The sequence below is a fragment of the Columba livia genome, chromosome 4, assembly GCF_036013475.1.
Source record: "Columba livia isolate bColLiv1 breed racing homer chromosome 4, bColLiv1.pat.W.v2, whole genome shotgun sequence".
In the NCBI taxonomy this organism is placed as follows: domain Eukaryota; kingdom Metazoa; phylum Chordata; class Aves; order Columbiformes; family Columbidae; genus Columba; species Columba livia.
In genome coordinates this window covers 25,115,089-25,133,839 of record NC_088605.1, presented here as the reverse complement: position 1 = coordinate 25,133,839, position 18,751 = coordinate 25,115,089, and the positions used below count along the sequence as shown (strand labels likewise).

Below are 18,751 nucleotides of genomic sequence, written 5' to 3'. Positions count from 1 at the left end.
GCTGTTTCAGGACAGAAAAATGCTACCAAATTGTCCTTATGCAATTGTGACCCCCTCCGCTTCGCACTGCTGAAGACTGGAAGATACAGCTCCCACCCTCAAAGCCTCACTGATCCCCTAGAGACAGAGCTTTGTCCAACAATGATTGTACTGAGAAATGCATTCAGTATTTGTAAGCAATGTCCTAATTTGGCTGTCTGGGCCATTTCCAATGGGAAGTCTGCAAAACTGTTTGTTCCCAAGTTTTCTCCATAATCTGATTTTCTTTTTTTTTTTTTTATGTCCCTCAGAACTTGGCAAAACAGAATAAAAGGCTCACTCCTTCCATCACCAAGTAAAACTCTATGCCACATAGGAGATTTTTGCTTTCAGATCTGGTCATCCAGTGCAAAAGAAGTGGTAATCTTTACTTTGATTGCTGTGTACAGATTACTGTTACCAGAAATCCCTTTAACAGATGGTCTGGCCCTGAAAATTGATGCAGAAAATAACTCCAGTTTGATAGGCCAAAGGGGACTGCATGAAAGGTTTAGCATCTCCTCTAGACACACCTGTTTGCCATGTGTACTCTTACATAATGTAAAGCCTTTGCTATAAATTGTTTGTCATATCCTTAAGGTAAATTCAGATTAGACAGTGGGTGCAAGCTTGAACCCATCTTTATCATGCCACAGCCTTCAGCCCAGCTGTATGACCCCAAATTCCAGCACAGTATTAACTGGTTCAGCACCACTCCAGCACTGCAGAGTAATTCCAAAAGAGAATACACATAAGCACAACTTCTGTAAGAGTTTCTTGGAAAAGGAAATGAATATTAAGTAGACCTGTGATGCTCACACAGGATGTTTTATTAGGATAACTCGCCTCTCAAAGCCACTGCTGTGACCACAGGAGTGAAAAATTCCACAATAGTTTTTCATTCTATCCTGCACTCTGCTAGTCAGATAAGTTACCTAATAAATACAAAGGAAAGTGTACAAGGAACTGTTGTAACCATTGCACACACCTTAAATAGCTTGAGCTTTCATCTAAAGACAAGCATAATCACACTATATATTTTATTTATGGTGTTCTATTATTGCTGTTTCTGCTGGTACCAGCAGCTTCATTGTCGCAAGAACTATTCAGAAAAACATCCAAGAAATGAGCATGACAGCAAAGGAGGAACTGATGCTGGAATCATCATTTATGATGTTCAGTCAGTCTTCAGTCACAAATTTGCTCAGGTCTGCAAAAATCTTAATGAAATTTTATTCCCTTTTTCTTACCATTTGAGATTGCTTTGTATTTAAAGTATAATTTGGTGGCATGACAAGTTTCCTGATGTTTCTGCAAAACACTGGATAGGTTTTGGTTTGGTTTTGGGGGGTGTTTTAGACAAGAGGGAATTTTTATCTCAAAAAAATCAAAGCTCCAGAAAAAAAAAAAAATCTATTTTTTTAATATAAATTATATAAATATGAATTTATCTATTACTTGCATTAAAATAATTCAGAGACCAATACGTTCCAAGGTCCCCCTAGTTATCCTCACAGATTAATAGCTGCATGGAGGTCACGACATGACACACTTCACAAAATTTCAAATCCCAAAGGAAAACACAGTTTACAGCAAGAGTCATTAAATGTTTTTGAACTAGCACAGCATCATAGGCAAGACATACCCTGATTTTGTCCCATTTAGTGTAAAACTAAGCAGGCTGCTCTTTTCTATTGGTGATTCGCATTTTGTTGTACTATTTCTTAACATCTTGCATAACATATGTCTTTTAATAATTCTTTGGACGGGTCACAGTTAACATTTACCATTTCGATCATGCAAAATGTAAATATACTGAATGGTATCTTGAACCACAGTACCTCTCTCCACAATGGCCAAGTCATTAACATCATCTAAAATAATATAAAATCTAAAATAAAATATTACTCCCCTCTGCTTTTGGCAACATAAACTCTTAACCTGCATCCTGTAATCAACTATTACATCTATGATGAAGCAAGTGCCAACTGTTTGCATTTATCTATTGTGACTGAAAGGAAAACACAGAACGTACCCATAGGTCTTTTAACAACAGCTCCTGCTGACAGGTTGTATGCACATACTTTGTTCATATATATATTTGTATTTGTTACGATTGCACAGGATGTTCTCTTACTGTAACCTGTCCCCCAAGTCATTCATCTGAATACGGAGACAAGCAATCCTGCAACAGGTTCTTATTCTTCTATATTATTCTGACATTTTACGACTTGGTTTTCCATTGGAACTGATGGGCTTAGGTCTGAGGCAGAGGGCAGGCTAGCAAGTGCCCTGATGTCTGGGCTCCACTTTGTCTAAACTACCTTCATTCTCTGACTACTAATAGGATGAAAGAAATAGCTCGATCAGAAGCTCACCACAATGTTATTTCCAACCAGTGATGTTTCCCTCCCATCACAATTTCAGATGGGAACAAAAATAATAGATAAAAGGGTCAAGAGGATGCTACTTAGTACTCTTCTAACATCAAAACGAATGGAATGAAAGGCAGCAAAAAAAATATTCTAACTGTTAACCTAATGCAAGACATAAATTAGTCTAAAATAAGAATTATGCTACAATTTAAAGTTATACTTCCATTTTTCCATAGATAAAGCTACTCATTCCATACCTATACGGTTGTACTTTATTTTCTTCCAAAACTTCAGATTCCAGTGCTTTTTTCACTACTAGTTCATTTTCTTCAGGGTAAAGTGAACAAGTGCAGTAAACAATAGCTTGTACTTTGTTAACTACAAAACAAACAAACAAAAAATTTCCACTGTTCAAATTTTTCGTACACACAGTAGTTTAGTAAGGACTGAAAGCATCATGAAAGTTATGCTTGCATGTCACTTTTACTGATAAAATATATCCTCCCACAAGCATTAGTATTAGTACTCAATCTCTAGTGTTTTTTCATAATTAAAATCTTTTCAAATCATTGCAGGTTTCAGCACAAATTCAGAGCTGCATTCAGTCTTTACCAGGGAAGAAAGTAGCAGCATGAAGACAGAGTCAGACTACATTTACAGCTTTCCCAAAGCAGAGTATGAATAAGCCCACAAGCCAGTTCTCTATGCAACACTGGAGATTATTGTATTAATGGCTGGTGACCAACAGGACACAGAAGCACCTTCAACCTTAAGAAGAAGACCATTATTTAGGGGTTGTGGTTACACACTTAATAAAGTAATCATTGTATTTTTAACTATATAAAAACTGGTGACAGTACAATGGAATTGATAGTACAACACAAGGTCTTCCCAGGAACTGGAGAGCCAGCACACTTACATTTCATCGCGTGCATCAACTCATTAAGCTGCCTCTCAGCAAGTACATTGAGTTTATCCTCAGATACAGATCCCCGGAAAAAGTCTCTTAGGAATCCTGCATCTAAATGCACAGAGTTGTAAATTCGTTATTGTAATTTGTATTAGTGTCTTAAAATTCAGTTGTTTAAGGAAAATGCTTCAGTAACAGACCTGGTTATTACTGGTGCAGTGGGAAGGCAGGTTTTACAAAGTACAATACCAAGGAATGCCTAAACGATTCTTCTTTCCCTCTTTACCTGTAATTACTACTGCCTCTTACCTGCTTCTATTTAATGAGAACTGTACAGTAAACAGACTTACACAGACAATAAAAGAAAGTAATCAATGGAAAATTATATACATGCTGGTATCTTGAAATTAATTTTCTGCCTATTGTCTTTTTATTTTTTAAAAAAAGGCTATAGCCACTCTGCTCTCTAGAATAACCCTCGAACTTCATCCTATTGACTTGAAACTGCCTCTACAAAATGCTTTTAATCCCTCAGTGCCACCTAGAAAGATTTTGCCTTCTGAGTGAGAATTCTAAGCTAGGCCAAACACGTTCTTGCTCACTTTGTGTGGAAAAATCATCTGTGTAATTGATTCATTCTCTTTTGTACTTCCATAGCAGTCTGCATGCACATCACACATACAGAATTATGCAAGTGATTCAAGATATACATTTTTCTAATAGTTAAAATAAAAAAGGAAGTGTTTTCTTAATAAAATGATAGAATTTACTCAAACAGCTATGATGTCCAGACCACAATACTATCTAGCAGAAAGCATGAGTTAGCTATTGTATCAGAAGTTACCTCCGTGTTCATTGACAATGAAGTCTATCGGATTGCCAACACCCAGTCCAGAGCACTGTGGCAACAGCAAAATAACCCTTACATTTTCAAGTCTCGGGTCTGTTGATCCTATCTCAGTAAAGTCTTCATGTAATAATCGAATATCTGGGAAAAAAAAAAAAAACTAAAATCTTCAACGCTTTGAACACACAGGCAAGCCTGCCTAATGTTAATGTGATAAAGGTGAAAAGACAGTGGTGTTACACAGACTTTCACAGAGCTAGAGCCTGCTAGACCCAGATCCTTCAAAGCACATCCCACTAATTTCAAAGAGACCAAAGGACTAGCTAGACCTTGGCATCTCCCACTGAAAAGGCTGCTAATGGGGTTCCAGAATCTTGTTGCATTCTGTTCTGATCATGTCCTCCAGGTAAACCGCACGAGTGCGTGGCAGTTGGATTAACATGCTCAGAAACAGCTGAAAAATCAGACTGAAAGCAACAAACAAAACACCAAATAAATAAATCCAAAAGTTCCCAGCTACCAGCTACACAATAACTACTTATATGGAAAAATTCACCCTGACATTTCAGGAGCCTGCACCTATGACATGGTTAATGTGAAATCTTTGATTAGCCTGACTTTAGCTGGAGAGCTGTCAGTTCACCTTGTGACAAAAAATAAGTTGTTACTGCCCTCCCCAAGTCCTCAAACAAGGCATCTCTGAATTCTGATAGAATTATGCCCTATTTATAGATATCACAAACATCTACATTACAATACTTCAAGCATGCTAACTGTTTAACACCTACTTTTACATTCCATGTGACTGAACAAGTTCCCCAGTTCATCTGCTTTTGCTGAAGATTTCACACCACAAACAAAAATGTTGGACGTGTTGCGAATTGTCAGCGCTGACATGTGGGCAATGGTCAGAGGGGAACCTACGTGAGCCACTATAATGTCATCGCCTGTATTCAACAGCGCCTGTGCAGAGTGCACGGCGAGGCTGCGAGACTTATCCTAGAAAATAACAACACAAAAATTAAGTATGACCAACTCATTCAGTTCATGAATGCCAACCTACTTTTCCAAATTAGAAGAGTATTTCATTGTTTTCATGACAAATAGGAAAGAAGGAAGGAGAAAAACTCATCAGGGATAGCTGCTAATACAGAATTAAATAAAGTATAACACCAAATGTCTTATTAAGTCACTCACTAAATTTAAATAATTTACTTATAACTAATGTATAAGAATGATATCTATAGGTGAAAAGAATGTAAGTGCATATCTATCTCTTAAGGAGGAACTCTCAGCAACAGCTAGTTCCAGAAAAGACAAAGGCCACAATATGCAGAATTCATCCTCAGAGGCATCTTAACACAGAAATACAAAACTATTCACATAGCTGTTTATAATTATAGGAGAAATTAAGCCCTTACAGATCAAAGACCGCGATTTTGCTGATATTTGAAAAGAGGCAGATCTGAATGCAAAAAGCACAGTGACCTCTCCACAAGAATACCTGATCTCATACTACAGGCGATGAAGAGAAAAAGAGAACATTATCTCTATCAAATTATTTTAAGAGGCAAAGAGTGAAGATATAGACCACAGCTACCATGTTTTGCAGTAAAACTGCAAACACCGACGATAAAGGGGAGGTGGGAAAAAAAAGCATTAAACCTTTAAGTTCTCATCAACGTCTATGTATCACCTTACAGCACTCAAGTACCATCCTACCCCAAAGACAGAGTTTTTGAGTGTTCCATTTCCTCACTTTGAATATTCTTAAGTAGTAATACTCAGAATTTGTTCCCATGACCAATGGAGCTCTCATGGATAGTTCTTTTCTGTAAGTTATCTATTCAAAATACATATACTGAAATTGAATATTGAATACTAAATTATTTTGTAAGTTGGGTAATAAATTTTGTGGCTAAAATTTCCAGAAAATGCTACGCATCAAGTGAAAAGGCCCTTTGAAATGTTTCTGCCGGGCACTCAAAAATCATCAGACACTTCAGATAACTTGTGCTTGTGTGTTGTTGCAGTTACTCCAAACCACCGCTCTACAACAGGAACCACTGGCCAGTCTTTCCTGGAGAGGCTAATGATGGCAAGTCAGGAAAAAAGATCAGTGGAGCTTATGGAGAGTTAGGAACCACAGTGCACAAAACGTAAAAAACTGTCATAATTCCATCACAAATATGCAGTTGAAGAGGGAGAAATATTATAATCCAAATATACCATTATCTACTAACTGGGGTAAGTGCATGTAGAGTTACATAGAAGCTTTCCTCATATTTTCAGATGTGAGACAGCCTCTTTGACCACTTTTCATGTTTATTTCAACAGTTTAAATATAAAATTTAAAACATACTACTAACTTAATTGTCACTATCAATTATAAGCATTAACATTTGCATGCTAAATTTAGTCAGTGAAACAGTTTCTAACCTTCTAATTATTAAAAATCTCTAAAACCTTATAAGAGTTTGTTGCTGCCTGACCAATTAAACAGGACAGTCCACACAATACATGACCTCATTCTAATGCAAAGCATTATTCTGGTTTGCAGATCATATTATTCAAGGGTGACATCAACTCACCTGCAGTAAGAGTTTGCAATCTGCAAAAAGATCTAAATTAAGCAATTCTTCTTTAACAGAGGAAGGAAAAACCAATACATCAGGGCAATGTTGGTCCATACAGTACGTGTAACAGTCAAAGTCTGACACAGATTGAACTCTTGTGAATCCCTTGTTCTTCAAATCCCCAAAAACATCTTCAAGGCTGTCAACATACAACTCTGGCCATTAAATATACAATAGTTACTTAAGTAATACAGTTCACACTGATTATATGTAATTTTGTCTTTCATTTTTTTAAGTGTGTGTCTCTATGTCTGTGTGTGTACATGTAGATATATATTTTTAAAAATAAGCAATACTCTCTGACGCAGGAGGGGAATTCAAACTATTTTAGGCATAAGTTCTGGTTTGAAACAATTAAGTTAGTAAGTCTGATAAAATAAATTAAGGAAGAGGTATTTGTCTCCAGAGGATGATTCAAAGCATCAAAACATGTGCTCAGGGGACACATTTACTGCTAGAATAGTTTCATTCTTTCAATTGCTTTCAATTTAGCTCAGCTTACTAATGAATTTAATGGCTGATACCTCAAATAATCCCTGTGTAGATGTAATAAAGGCATAAATGCTGAGGTGTGCAATTTAAATATCATAAAGATTTAAAGGTATATACACTAAGACTTGTTTGTTGAAATGCAGTTTCAGACAGCACCATAAACTTATCTGGTACATTAAACATTGGGTCAACGCAGCAGCTTTCAGCTCAGTCTTAGTTAAGCGTTGCAAAATCACAACCAGAGTAAGACTCCTTCTCTATCTTCAAGAGTCTATAACCTAAGCACAGAACACTGGTCGAAGGCAAGACTATAAAAACAAAATTATTGAATACATGATAAAATGGACTACCTGTCTAGCAAGAGAACCTGGTATGGTCCATGTTACCAGTTAGCACAGAACTGGGAACACCAGCCAACCAAATGTAAGGATTTTTAAAACTGTATTTTTATTTCAAGTTTACACTATCCTTACAGAATAAACACCAGTATTAAGTACTGTATCTGTCTTAACACCCTTTGCCAACATTATGCCTTACAGTTATACACCCACTTTTTAAGAGGTTTTTCTCTTTCCTTATTTTTTGTCACTGTATACTCACATATATAGTTTTTTTCTAACTTTATTTCCTCATTTATTTGGTGAAAGACCCACACAAGCAACAGAATAGTAAGAAACACTGTTTCAGAACGTTGTTCCAGTTTACTAATACCACTAGTGCAATACCTAAAAACTACAAACAAACATAAGGCAACGTCACTGGATTAAGCAGAATTTACTATAAGAAACTTAAATTACTGGTAATAATATAATCTGAAAATTCTAAAACAAGTGTGTAGCAAACTGTATCACTTCATCTGTAAAAACATCAACATTAGATGATACTTTAAAAACCTTACCTGATTTTAAATGTGTTTATCCAAACATATAAAGGTAAAGCAGAAGTCCTTTGTTGCTGCTCCCGTATGGCTTCTGGCAGAAGGTTTTCAATTGAAAGAGCATCATGTTTGATGCGACATCTTGCTAGTGCAGCTGCCAACTTGGTCTTAAATCTACAAAAACAAAATCACAAGTTTACTAAGAGTTATAAATGCTTACAGCAGCTGTTAACATGCAAGACTTCTACTACAACACAATCTTGCTTAGAAACCAAAACTGAATGCAAGGCCTCATTTTGCAAGATGCTACAGAAAATACACACTTATAGGACATTTTCTACCCTCAAAAATGGTAGATGCAAGGTAGTAGTACATAGTTAATACTGGTTTACTTAAATGCACAAAAGACTGGAATTATGACAAATTACTGTGAAATACATCAGTTTTCACAGCTAAACAAACCAAATGTTTTGGAACTGAATCTGTGGAATACAATAATCCCTCTTTTTTTGCATGTTTGAAGATAAAAATACATATATGTGCAGAATGAGCATTTGACAAAAGCTGACTTCTAAACGTGTACAGAAACAATGTAAGTATGATGACAACCAGGAGTCAGTTTGATTATTATTATGTAAAAATCTCAGAGGAAATATTCCATCTTTTCTTCCCACAAGCTTTATGCATAATCTTGATAGGTGATAACTGAAAGCAAATAAAAATTGCTAGTGAGGTACTTTAGATGTCAACATTTATTAATTGCTGCCATCCAGGAATACCTTGCACTTAAAATATGCACAAACTTTTGGAGTTATTCTAAATCCAGGAGCAACACAATTTTGTTCAACAAATGCCTGTTGAGCTCATCAAAAGACTGAAAAAATAAATACTTGAACACTATTTAAATGTTTAATTTACATTTTTTGTTCCAATTACTTAAAATAAACAATATTTCACAAAGTTCCATAATAGCAGTATTGCTAAATAAATGGATATTATTCCATTCCATGGCCTCTTGACTCTCTTACACTCATAAACATGAATGTTTACTGAGTATTTAATTTCTTTCATAAAACTGTAAGAAAAAAGTTTCAACGACTCCAAATTAAAATGCCTTTTTTCTAGCAAAATATTCCACAATATAAAGATGGCTTGTTAGTCATATTTTACTTCACTATAGGAATATGAAAGTTTCCCTTCAGACTAGGTTCTCACTACAAATAAAAAAAAGCCCACAAAATCTGAAGCTGAAAGACAACTCCAATATTGACAATTATTTTAAAAAGGCACTGGTTATACAAATCTGTATTTCTGCCAACACATACCAACAAAATAAGTTCTTAGCATATACACCTGTATAAATAACACTCTATTTTCCGAACTTCTGGTACAGGTTCCTCTTCATCAAAAACCCCGCGTGGTCGAAACTTTCGGTCTTGTAGGTCATAAAGCATCACAACAAGCAAACTGGTTAATTCTTCTGGCTGCAACAGAAAAGGAACTAGATAGAGAAACTGACAAAAGGCATGCCTTTCTTCTGCAAAAAGATCCGTATCAAACACCAGTCCCCCATATTAAGAGGCATTAAAAATTCCAATGAAACACTTATTTGTAAGAATATTAAAGTAATTCCTCATGGACAGTTAGTAAAACACTAAAGCGTTTCTAAAAACTCAAATACACAACTGAAGTTATTTAGCTTATCAAAATTTAAAACATTCTCTATACACAGTATACTATATCTTAACAACTTTTAATGTTATCAGAATTTAAACTTTTACATTATTTTCTCCTCATAAAGTATTTCCTTGAACAGCTAAGCAAACAAAACCTTCTTGTCTATCAATGTCTTTTGTGGGATTCTTCAGTGTACAAAAACTGATAAGCTCAGTATATAACTATTCTGCAATTGGGACATATGTAAAACCCCCTACCCATGTCTAAATGTCTAAAACAGGGAGCATTTCTTTCTTAGGGACAATAATTAACAGCACTTTAGTTACTCTTGTCTACCTCTTTTCATGAAATTCCTGCAGTTCTTGTGCCTTCAAAAATTCTTGTCACAAGTATTAGGTTGGTTCAAAAGTAACTGCAGTTTCAGAGAGTGAATTTTAAATCATTATAATTAGGCACAAACACATCTTTATCAATCAAAATAGAGACCACTACAATCAACACATTTTTGCCAACAAGAAATAAGTTTGTTTATCTCTGTAGCATAAAAATCCATGCTTCGGGATTTGACAAACTCTTGGAAAGCATATTACGCATCCTGCTGGTTGTGGAAGCGTTTTCCCTGTAAAAAGTTGTTGAGATGCTTGAAGAAGCGCTAGGTGGTTGGCAAGAGGTCAAGTGAATATGGCAGATGAGAAACTTCATATCCCAATTCATTCAACTTTTGAAGCGTTGGTTATGCAACATGTGGTCAGACATTGCCATGGAGAAGAATTGGACCCTTTCTTTTGACCAATGCCAGCTGCAGGTGTTGCAGTTTTCAGTGCATCTCATTGATTTGCTGAGCACACTCCTCAGATGTCACGTTTCACTGGGATTCAGAAAACTGCAGTGCATCAGACCAGCAGCAGACCATCAAACAGTGACTGCGTCCTTTTTTTGGTGCAAGTTTGGCTTTGGAAAGTACTTTGGAGGTTCTTCTTAGTCCAACCACTGAGCTGGTCATCACCAGCTATTATATAAAATCTGCTTTTCATCGCACTTCAAAACGACATTTTCTTCTTATTTTCAGTCAGCTCCTGAGGCACCCACTGATGGAGCTTTTTCACCTTTCCAGTTTGCTTCAAGCGCAGAATGGTTGAATTCGAGTTCTTTGGCAACTTCTCATGTAGTTGTCAGAGGCTCAGCTTTGGTTGCTCTCAGTTGGTCTGCTGGCTGCCACTACACTCCTCATCTTCAAGGCTCCGGTCTCCTTTGTGAAACTTACTGTATGTTCATTAGCAGTCCCTGGGCCAAATGCGTTGTTGATGCTGGGAGTTGTCTCCACTGCTTTACAACCCATTTTGAACTCAAATATAAAATTGCTCTAATTTTTTTGTTTTGCCTTAACAACATTTCCATAGTCTAAAACAAATATAAATAGCAAGTATTAAGTCATATTACAGCAAGAAATAAGCAAAAAATTAGCCAGAAAAGTGCATTAAAAGGATGTATAACATAACCACATTTAATAATGTATCCAATATCAAACAGCAAATTTCAACAATGCAAAAACTGCAACTACTTTTGCACCAACCTAATATGATCAAAATTAGCTAGAAAACTCACATTATTAGGGACATGCATCAAACACAAAATGTTACCATGTAGGTCTTATTTCCTTACAAAAACAAGCCAAAAATCTATTATTTGCCTGTTCACAACAATCTCCACAAATAACATTGGTTCAGTTAATCTTGGAATTTTCAAAGGCATCAAAGACTAAACTGGAAGACAGTTTATTACTCTGCCTGATCTAGATTTTTTTCTCATATCAAAGCAGGAAAGCATATTGAGCGAGTAAACTGGACCAATTTTTGTCAGTACAAGCACAATATTTGTATACAACGACTCGCCCAGGAAATGAAACATGGGTTCAATGCATTCTCTTCTCTGACGGGGTTCACTCCACGCTTTCCAACTCCTAGGCACAGGAAAGGAGCAGGAATTTTTTTCCCCACTCACAGGGGGACACAGCTGGGAAGGAAAACACATGGACTGGCTCATGGACAACAGCACTGTGCAAAGTATTACACTGCAGTAAGCATCACGGTTCACTCTCCTACCTTCCTTCGTCCAAGGTTTTGATTCCCAGCAGCAAGGTGCAACAACAGCCTCACAAACAACATATCTAGTACCTCGGAGATCAACGCTTTAGACAACTAACTAAAAAGGACAGCAATATTTCAGTATCGGGTTACTGTATTGTTCAAAACAACAAACAGCATTGTGAATAATGTTGCAGAATCCTCAAAAAATATTCTAATTACATCCACTCAGAAAGTACACAATTTATTTCCCCACAAAAATGTTCACTTACTATTGAGTGGCATGGGTAAACACAACTATCTAACAACATTTCTTCAAGAAGATCTTGATCTGCAGAAAAAGAAAATACTGACAAGTTACACTGAAATCCACAAGATTCTATGGAGAAAAAAGAAAAACTTATAAATCACTAAAGAAAAAGCTGAAAGTTTAAATATCATTAAAATTAAGGGCAAATTCAATCAGAAACAGTTACAACTCTACATAATTCCTTTACAGGAAAAAGCATAGAGTTTAAATGTTTGATTTCACAAAATGCAAACAACACTTAGATATATTTAAATATTTGAGGGGTACGAGTATTCTACTAGTAACCTGTAGTTTAATAAAAAATTCCCCAGATCTCTTCTGTCAGACAGAAACCGAACACTTCGTTTTTACACATTTTCTCTGCTGCATCACTTCTATTGGCAATTCTTGGAAAAGTTTTGTACTTACACTTTAAAGCATTGAAAGCCAGTCCATAAGAAACACGCTGGGAATACTCATCTTTAAAAGTGACCATGGGAGTTACTGAGCCATCACCATACCGCACCAATATTTTATCTTTACTCTTTTCAGTGTGAATGCCTTGAAAAATCTTAGCTGCATTCATATATACAGAGTCATGATAGCCATTCTTCTCAATCAAAGTCATTGTTCTTTTTTCAACAGATCCTTTTTCATCTGAAATTTTCATTTCATTTAAGTCTGAAGTATCATTTATAACATCCTCATGTAAAGACACCAGGTTACTTTTAAAACCTGGCATTTTTCCAGTTGCTGATTGTGCAAATGCCAGTTACAATCCTGCAGCCTCTGCAAAAAACAAAGTTTGTATTGAATAATGATATTTTCTTCCATTAGCATACACTTTCCCCTTCATTTTCAGATTTTCAACAGAATTTATTTTCTTTTTTAGGATCCAGTCCTTCAAATATGTATATACTTCTATCATCTATACTTCTATCATCTCACATATAGGGAAGTATTTATAATATTTTTCTTACCTTTTTTATTTTCACTCATGTAGATACAAAGACTAGTTACTTGTTTCAAAGAGGCCTCTGTTTTGTAACAGATGATTCTAAACAGACTATATGCAGAGATTTGATTCTCTGTGTCTAATAAGAAGCATTATTGTTGCAGACAGAATAGGACCTCTTACTAGGAATTGTCCTTTAACAAAAAGACACTACAGAAATTTCAAAGCAGCCATCATCTCTTCCAAAGAACCATCTTGAAGAGAGTTGCAGTGAATTCCACATGCTTGTCCACTCAACTGCACTATCTGTTCCTAAAAATGGATAATAAAGATCACATAAGTGTTAAGATATTTAATGTATTACTTAAACAGCACAATTTTAAATGCAGGAAATCCATTCTGAATATATTATCCAACTCTCCATAAGCCCATGTGCATTTCTTTAATTTTCTGCACATTATATAATCAATAAAATAAAAATTACCTTCCCCAGAGGTGGAATAGGGCTATTAAAAAAACCCAAAACAAAACAAAACAAAAAAAAAAAAAAAAAAAAAAAAAAAACCAACCACAAACCAAAAATATTAATCACACCGCTTGGATTTAGCTTACTTGTTCTGGTTACTAAAACATGCATTTATGACAATGCTTGGAGGCTTAGAAATCAGGTCAAATGTTCAGAAGAGGGCTAAGCTAAAACAAATTTAGTCACGGGGGAAGGATTTTTAAAAAACCCCAAACCTTAGTCTTCCTGTCTGGGGAAGAATAATACAAGAAAACTGTAAGGAATTCAGCAGCTTTAGCACAGACAGCTAGGCATGGATCTGGTGCTGACAAATAGTTCTGGATATTTTAGGATTAACAGCAGAGAACAGCAAAGTTGTTCTTTTTGCCAGTCTAAAAAATTCAACAAAGGTGATACTCTGACCAAACATAATTTAGTTCCATATAACAATTCTCAAGCTTTTTCCCTGTGCTCCCCACGTTCCTCAGGATAAACTACACACCTCTTCCCCGCAGGTCAGACATCCATGCTCAGTATCCTTTTTTCCTCTCCCCTTTCCTGTCCCCATCACACAGAACACAGTGGAGAGGAAGATGGCAGTGCACAGGGCCGGCAGGGAAAGGAAGGAACGTCTGCTGTTGTGCCCAGCCAGCAGCCATGTAGTGCCCCATGCTGAGCCAGCATTCCCCCATTCAAACTCTCCCCAATCTCCTTGCCCAGGATTTGCTCCCCAAAACTGAAAGCTGCTAAGTCTGTAGCAGCAACTTTTTCTGTCTCTTTACAAAGGTCCTGGGCCTCAGACAAACAGCTTCTTCTAGTGGGAGTGAAGTACCGACAATCTTAGTGTTAGATCCAGCACCGATGGATCCATGGAACAAATGTAAATTTATTTTATGAAGCCATATAGAAACAAAACAAGAAGCGCTATAAAAAGAAAGCAATATTCTTCACTAGAACAAAGTACCAGATTAACTAAATCAAACTGAAACTCTTGTGCTTAGAAAGGAAAAAAAATCAAAAATCTTTTCAGGATGTTTTATACTAAGCTGACTGGAAGACCAGTATGACTTCATAGAAATGAGGACAGCATATAACAGGGACGAGGAGCCCAAATCCCTTCACCAACTATACATAAAATACTCCTTTTCTGAATATGTAGGAAGGGAATTAATGTTTGTGGTGTCAGGACCTTCAAGACTTGTAGGGTTCCCAGTTGCTGTTTGTGACTTCTTTGACAAAGCCATTTTTGCTGACCTGCAAGACACACACTATTAAGTTGATTTGATGAATACACTTTCCAATAGACAAATCTCATCTTAATAAAGATGACAGTGCTCTGCCGTGTGCAGACTGTACAGCTGCAACACTGTAAATCACAGCTTGGATTACTAAACTCTGTGCCAAGTAGAGAACACCAAGCTTGATTAATACAAAGCTCAGCCGAGAAGAACTAGAGAAAAGACTCTGCCTTTGCCTATGGAAGAAGTGAGATGAATCTTAGATTACTGAGTTGAGGGGAAAAAAAGCCTCAAGGTCCCAAGGAGGTCATCATTCTCCTGAAAGAGAAAATGGCCTTCAAAGTTCAGAATTATTTTTTTCCATTGTTAAGAAAATCTTCAAATGAAACATTAAGTTGTTTTGTTAGAGGGTCATGAAGAGAAGCAAAGAAAGAATATGAGGATTAAAAAAAATAATAATAAAAATAAATATTTGTGAGTCTACAAACACTAAACTAATCTGATTTGGACACAAATCCAGCATCTCTCCATACAGTCTTACCCACTGATTCAATGTTAAAAATATGTCCATACTCTCAGTGACCTGGCTGACTAGAGGTACAACTGCCCCATCTACCAAGCAGAAACTTGCACAAAAATTTCCAAGTCCTGTCCAATATACTTCCTGTCCTGGTTTTGTTAAAAACAAGACCGGTTCTCTTTAGTGATTTTTCTTTCAGCTAAGTTCTTCTAGGTGGCTGTACTTTCCTGAGTTTTAGCCTGCATATTTTTCCTAGGATGCTGTACTTGGTGCTGATAAGAGACCAACGGAATGCTGAAGAAGCTCACGTTTAGATTTATTACTATGGCAGCCAAGAAAGACTGATAAGTTTTCCCACATTCTGTTGTGAGAGGGGTGTGTTTGAGGAGGGGTGAATGGAACAGGTGACTAGAACTGACCAACGGAAGTATTCCATCCCATAATCGTCATACCCCTATGTAAGAGGGTGATCATGAGGGTCACTCTCTCTTCAACCATGGCCGGCATCTAGAGAGGACCCTGTCTGTCTGCCTGTGACCTACAGGCCTCAGGCCCTGCATCCCTGCAACCAGTTTGCAGTTTGCTGTGAAGTCCCGCCCATGACTTCCAGGGGCCTGAGCTGCACCTGCTGGAGCCGCCAGCTCCGCACACCCAGCTCTGCTGCTGGAGTGACGCCAACTCCACATCGAGCATTCGAGATTGGTTTTGTATATTTTGTATATATAGTGTCTATTTATTAGTAGCATTAGTAAAACTCTTTAAAACTCTCCAACTTAAAGTCTAAGTCTCTCTTCCTTTCCTCTTATCTTTCCAATCATCTTTCCGACTTAAAGGAAGGGGTGGCGGGAAATGAGGGGATAACAGGAAGTGTCTGCCAACTTGCATTAAACCTTGACACTTATACATTCTTTTCCTTAAGCTTGATCAGAACTTAAAGACACGTGTGACTAAACTTCAATTGACAGTTATTGGCCAACTGTTCTCCATGACACCTGGAGCATGTGCTGCAAGCAGCAAGCACCTATCTGAGGACAGTATTTGTTGTGAAAGCACAGAAAACAGGCAAGGAAGTATCTCCACACTTCTGCTTCCAAGTCATAGTCCATTAAACTGATGACAGTGATCAGCACAACTCGCCGCTGGCACGACAGTTCAACGAGCAGCACCAGGAGCACAAGGCACAGACACAAGGGGACGCTTCTTGTGTCTGTTATCTGTGCAAAGGGACGTACAAATCTCTCTTCTGAAAACACCCATATTATGGACGCTGACAGACTCTCACAACACAAGTTACTGTTATCCAAGCACAAACAATACCAATAAAGAAGACTGCAGGTTTCAAACAGTAGAGCGGGAACTAAATCAGGCTATACTGCATTACAGCCAGGCACTGCAAGGTAGGAGGCCTGGAGGAGTTCACAACATTTTTCCCTATCTCTTTTCCAAAGACTGCGTGAAGCTCTCAGCTGCTCTGGTAGGCTCTATATACAAAGCATTCAACACATCTAGGATCAAGCCCACAAGAAAGCCAGGGGAAGAGCACCTGTATAGAATGTGGGTGAAACAGAAGAAAGACATCATGCTCATGCTCTGAGCAAGCTCCGGAACAAGGTGCTTGAGGTGACCTTTTTCTTACTTCTTTAAGGCATTTGGGAAAAAGCAACACATCAGGTATCTGTCACGTACCCTCACACATGTCCACCAAATGGAACTGTCTCAAGACCAGCATGTTTAAATATGTAAAAGAGCTTTAATCATTGCTTCCCAGTACCACAGACACACTACCCTTTTAGCCAGTATGCCTGTCAATGGAACTGAAGAAAAACTGAATTCACTTATTTTAATGTTCTCAGTTTCAAGTGAAGCTCTCCACAGACTGCAGGTTTTGCAATTATCAACACCACTGGAAAAATACAGTTTGTGCTACACAATATAAATCCATATGCACTGCAAACAAAAAATGCATTTCTAGTTTATATGTAACTTAAAGTAGAAGTTTATCATAAAAGTGAAAGTGTATCATAAACACTCAGCTTGAAGGATCGCTCTAGCTTTGACTTAATGAACTCAAGTGAACAGAGTTATGACATTTATTCACTACACAGAATAGTGAAGCATTTCCACACACACTCCCCTATCAAAGTCACTAATTCCTCTGTTTATATACCAATACATGTTCTTCCAGTTTCTTCAGTTATCACCTTTTTCAGTAGCCTCTACCATTATACAATTCATGAAAAGATGTAAACAATAAACAAACCCACAGCATCTGTGTTGTATCACACAGAGCACACAGCTTGGCCACTTAGTACTAATCACATCAACTGGAATTGATGGAAAGCAGCTCTCTGAGCAGGGACATGGTTCCTCATACACCAACAGTAAATGTTTGACAGCCACATACTGTTGGGTTTTTTCTTACTAATATTATAGGTATACGTGGCCACATCTGCTTTCTAACGCCAGCTGAGACTGCCTGAGCAGAGCTCAGATGGATCACAAAGCTGCTGCTGCCTCCAGCTTCAGTTAACTAAGCTGGAGGGAAGGTAAGCTCAGCGGAAGTCAGGAAAAGGCAGCCACGAGACCATTCCACCGCTCGGCTTTATTTATGAGAAACTCATCAATAATTTATTGATGAGAAACTCATAAATAATGAGTCAACTCATATAATGTCAACTCATAGTAGTCATACAGAATACAAACAAAAGAAACCCCACAAAACCAAAAACTGATTTGTGTAAATACACAAAGCATTTCCCGAAACACTGGGCTGCAAGGCCTTAAAAAACAACGCCTCCAAAACCATACAGGTGTGGGCAGGACGACTGCTAACCCCTTGCCCCTCAGCAGTAACCCAAGGTTCCTCTTTTTCCTCACAGGGTTTCTGCCGGCCGCTGCGGGTGAGGCGGCCCCGCCACCCCACGCTGCCGCCGGGCCTGAGGGGCTTCCATGGGCGGCGTCGGGTCAGCCCGAGCACTGAAGCTCAGCGCCAGGGCTGGAGTTACCCACGCCGCCCCAGTCACGCCGCCGGCGGCCCGCACGGTCCCGCGAAACCTTTCCCGCCGGCAAGCGGCTTCCCCCGGCCCGGCCACACACACACCTGCCAGGCCCAGGCTGCGGACCGTTGGGCTCAGCAAGGGACGCCGCCACCCCCTCTCCTGCGACGGGGGTGTCCACCTGCACAGCTGCCCCGCCTGGCCGCCTCTCCCGCCAGCAGCCCCCCTCCGGGCCGGGGGCATTGGTTCGGGCCGTGGCGGCGCTGAGGAGACTCAGCTGTGAGGAGACTCCGCTCGGTCCTGCGTGGCCGCCCAGCGGGGCCCGTTCGGCG

At 38.2% G+C, this 18,751-nt stretch overlaps 1 protein-coding gene across 3 annotated transcripts in view; it reads right to left on the bottom strand.

The window, feature by feature from the left end:
• The window catches only part of NSUN7 (NOP2/Sun RNA methyltransferase family member 7), a 24,938-nt gene extending 6,187 nt beyond the window's left edge, over positions 1-18,751 (bottom strand). The window contains exons 1-11 of one of the 3 annotated variants that reach the window (XM_005501370.3): positions 18,524-18,751; positions 13,186-13,472; positions 12,635-12,994; positions 12,189-12,247; positions 9,509-9,639; positions 8,177-8,329; positions 6,742-6,925; positions 4,939-5,149; positions 4,148-4,291; positions 3,313-3,414; positions 2,651-2,771 (exon numbers count right to left, since the gene is read on the bottom strand). In XM_005501370.3, coding sequence (XP_005501427.2) covers positions 2,651-2,771; positions 3,313-3,414; positions 4,148-4,291; positions 4,939-5,149; positions 6,742-6,925; positions 8,177-8,329; positions 9,509-9,639; positions 12,189-12,247; positions 12,635-12,947 — 1,418 coding nt within the window. In that variant the 5' untranslated portion in view covers positions 12,948-12,994; positions 13,186-13,472; positions 18,524-18,751. Of the gene's footprint in view, positions 1-2,650; positions 2,772-3,312; positions 3,415-4,147; positions 4,292-4,938; positions 5,150-6,741; positions 6,926-8,176; positions 8,330-9,508; positions 9,640-12,188; positions 12,248-12,634; positions 12,995-13,185; positions 13,473-18,523 lie in introns of those variants that run through there. The other 2 variants (XM_021286010.2, XM_021286009.2) reach the window with 2 other exon arrangements.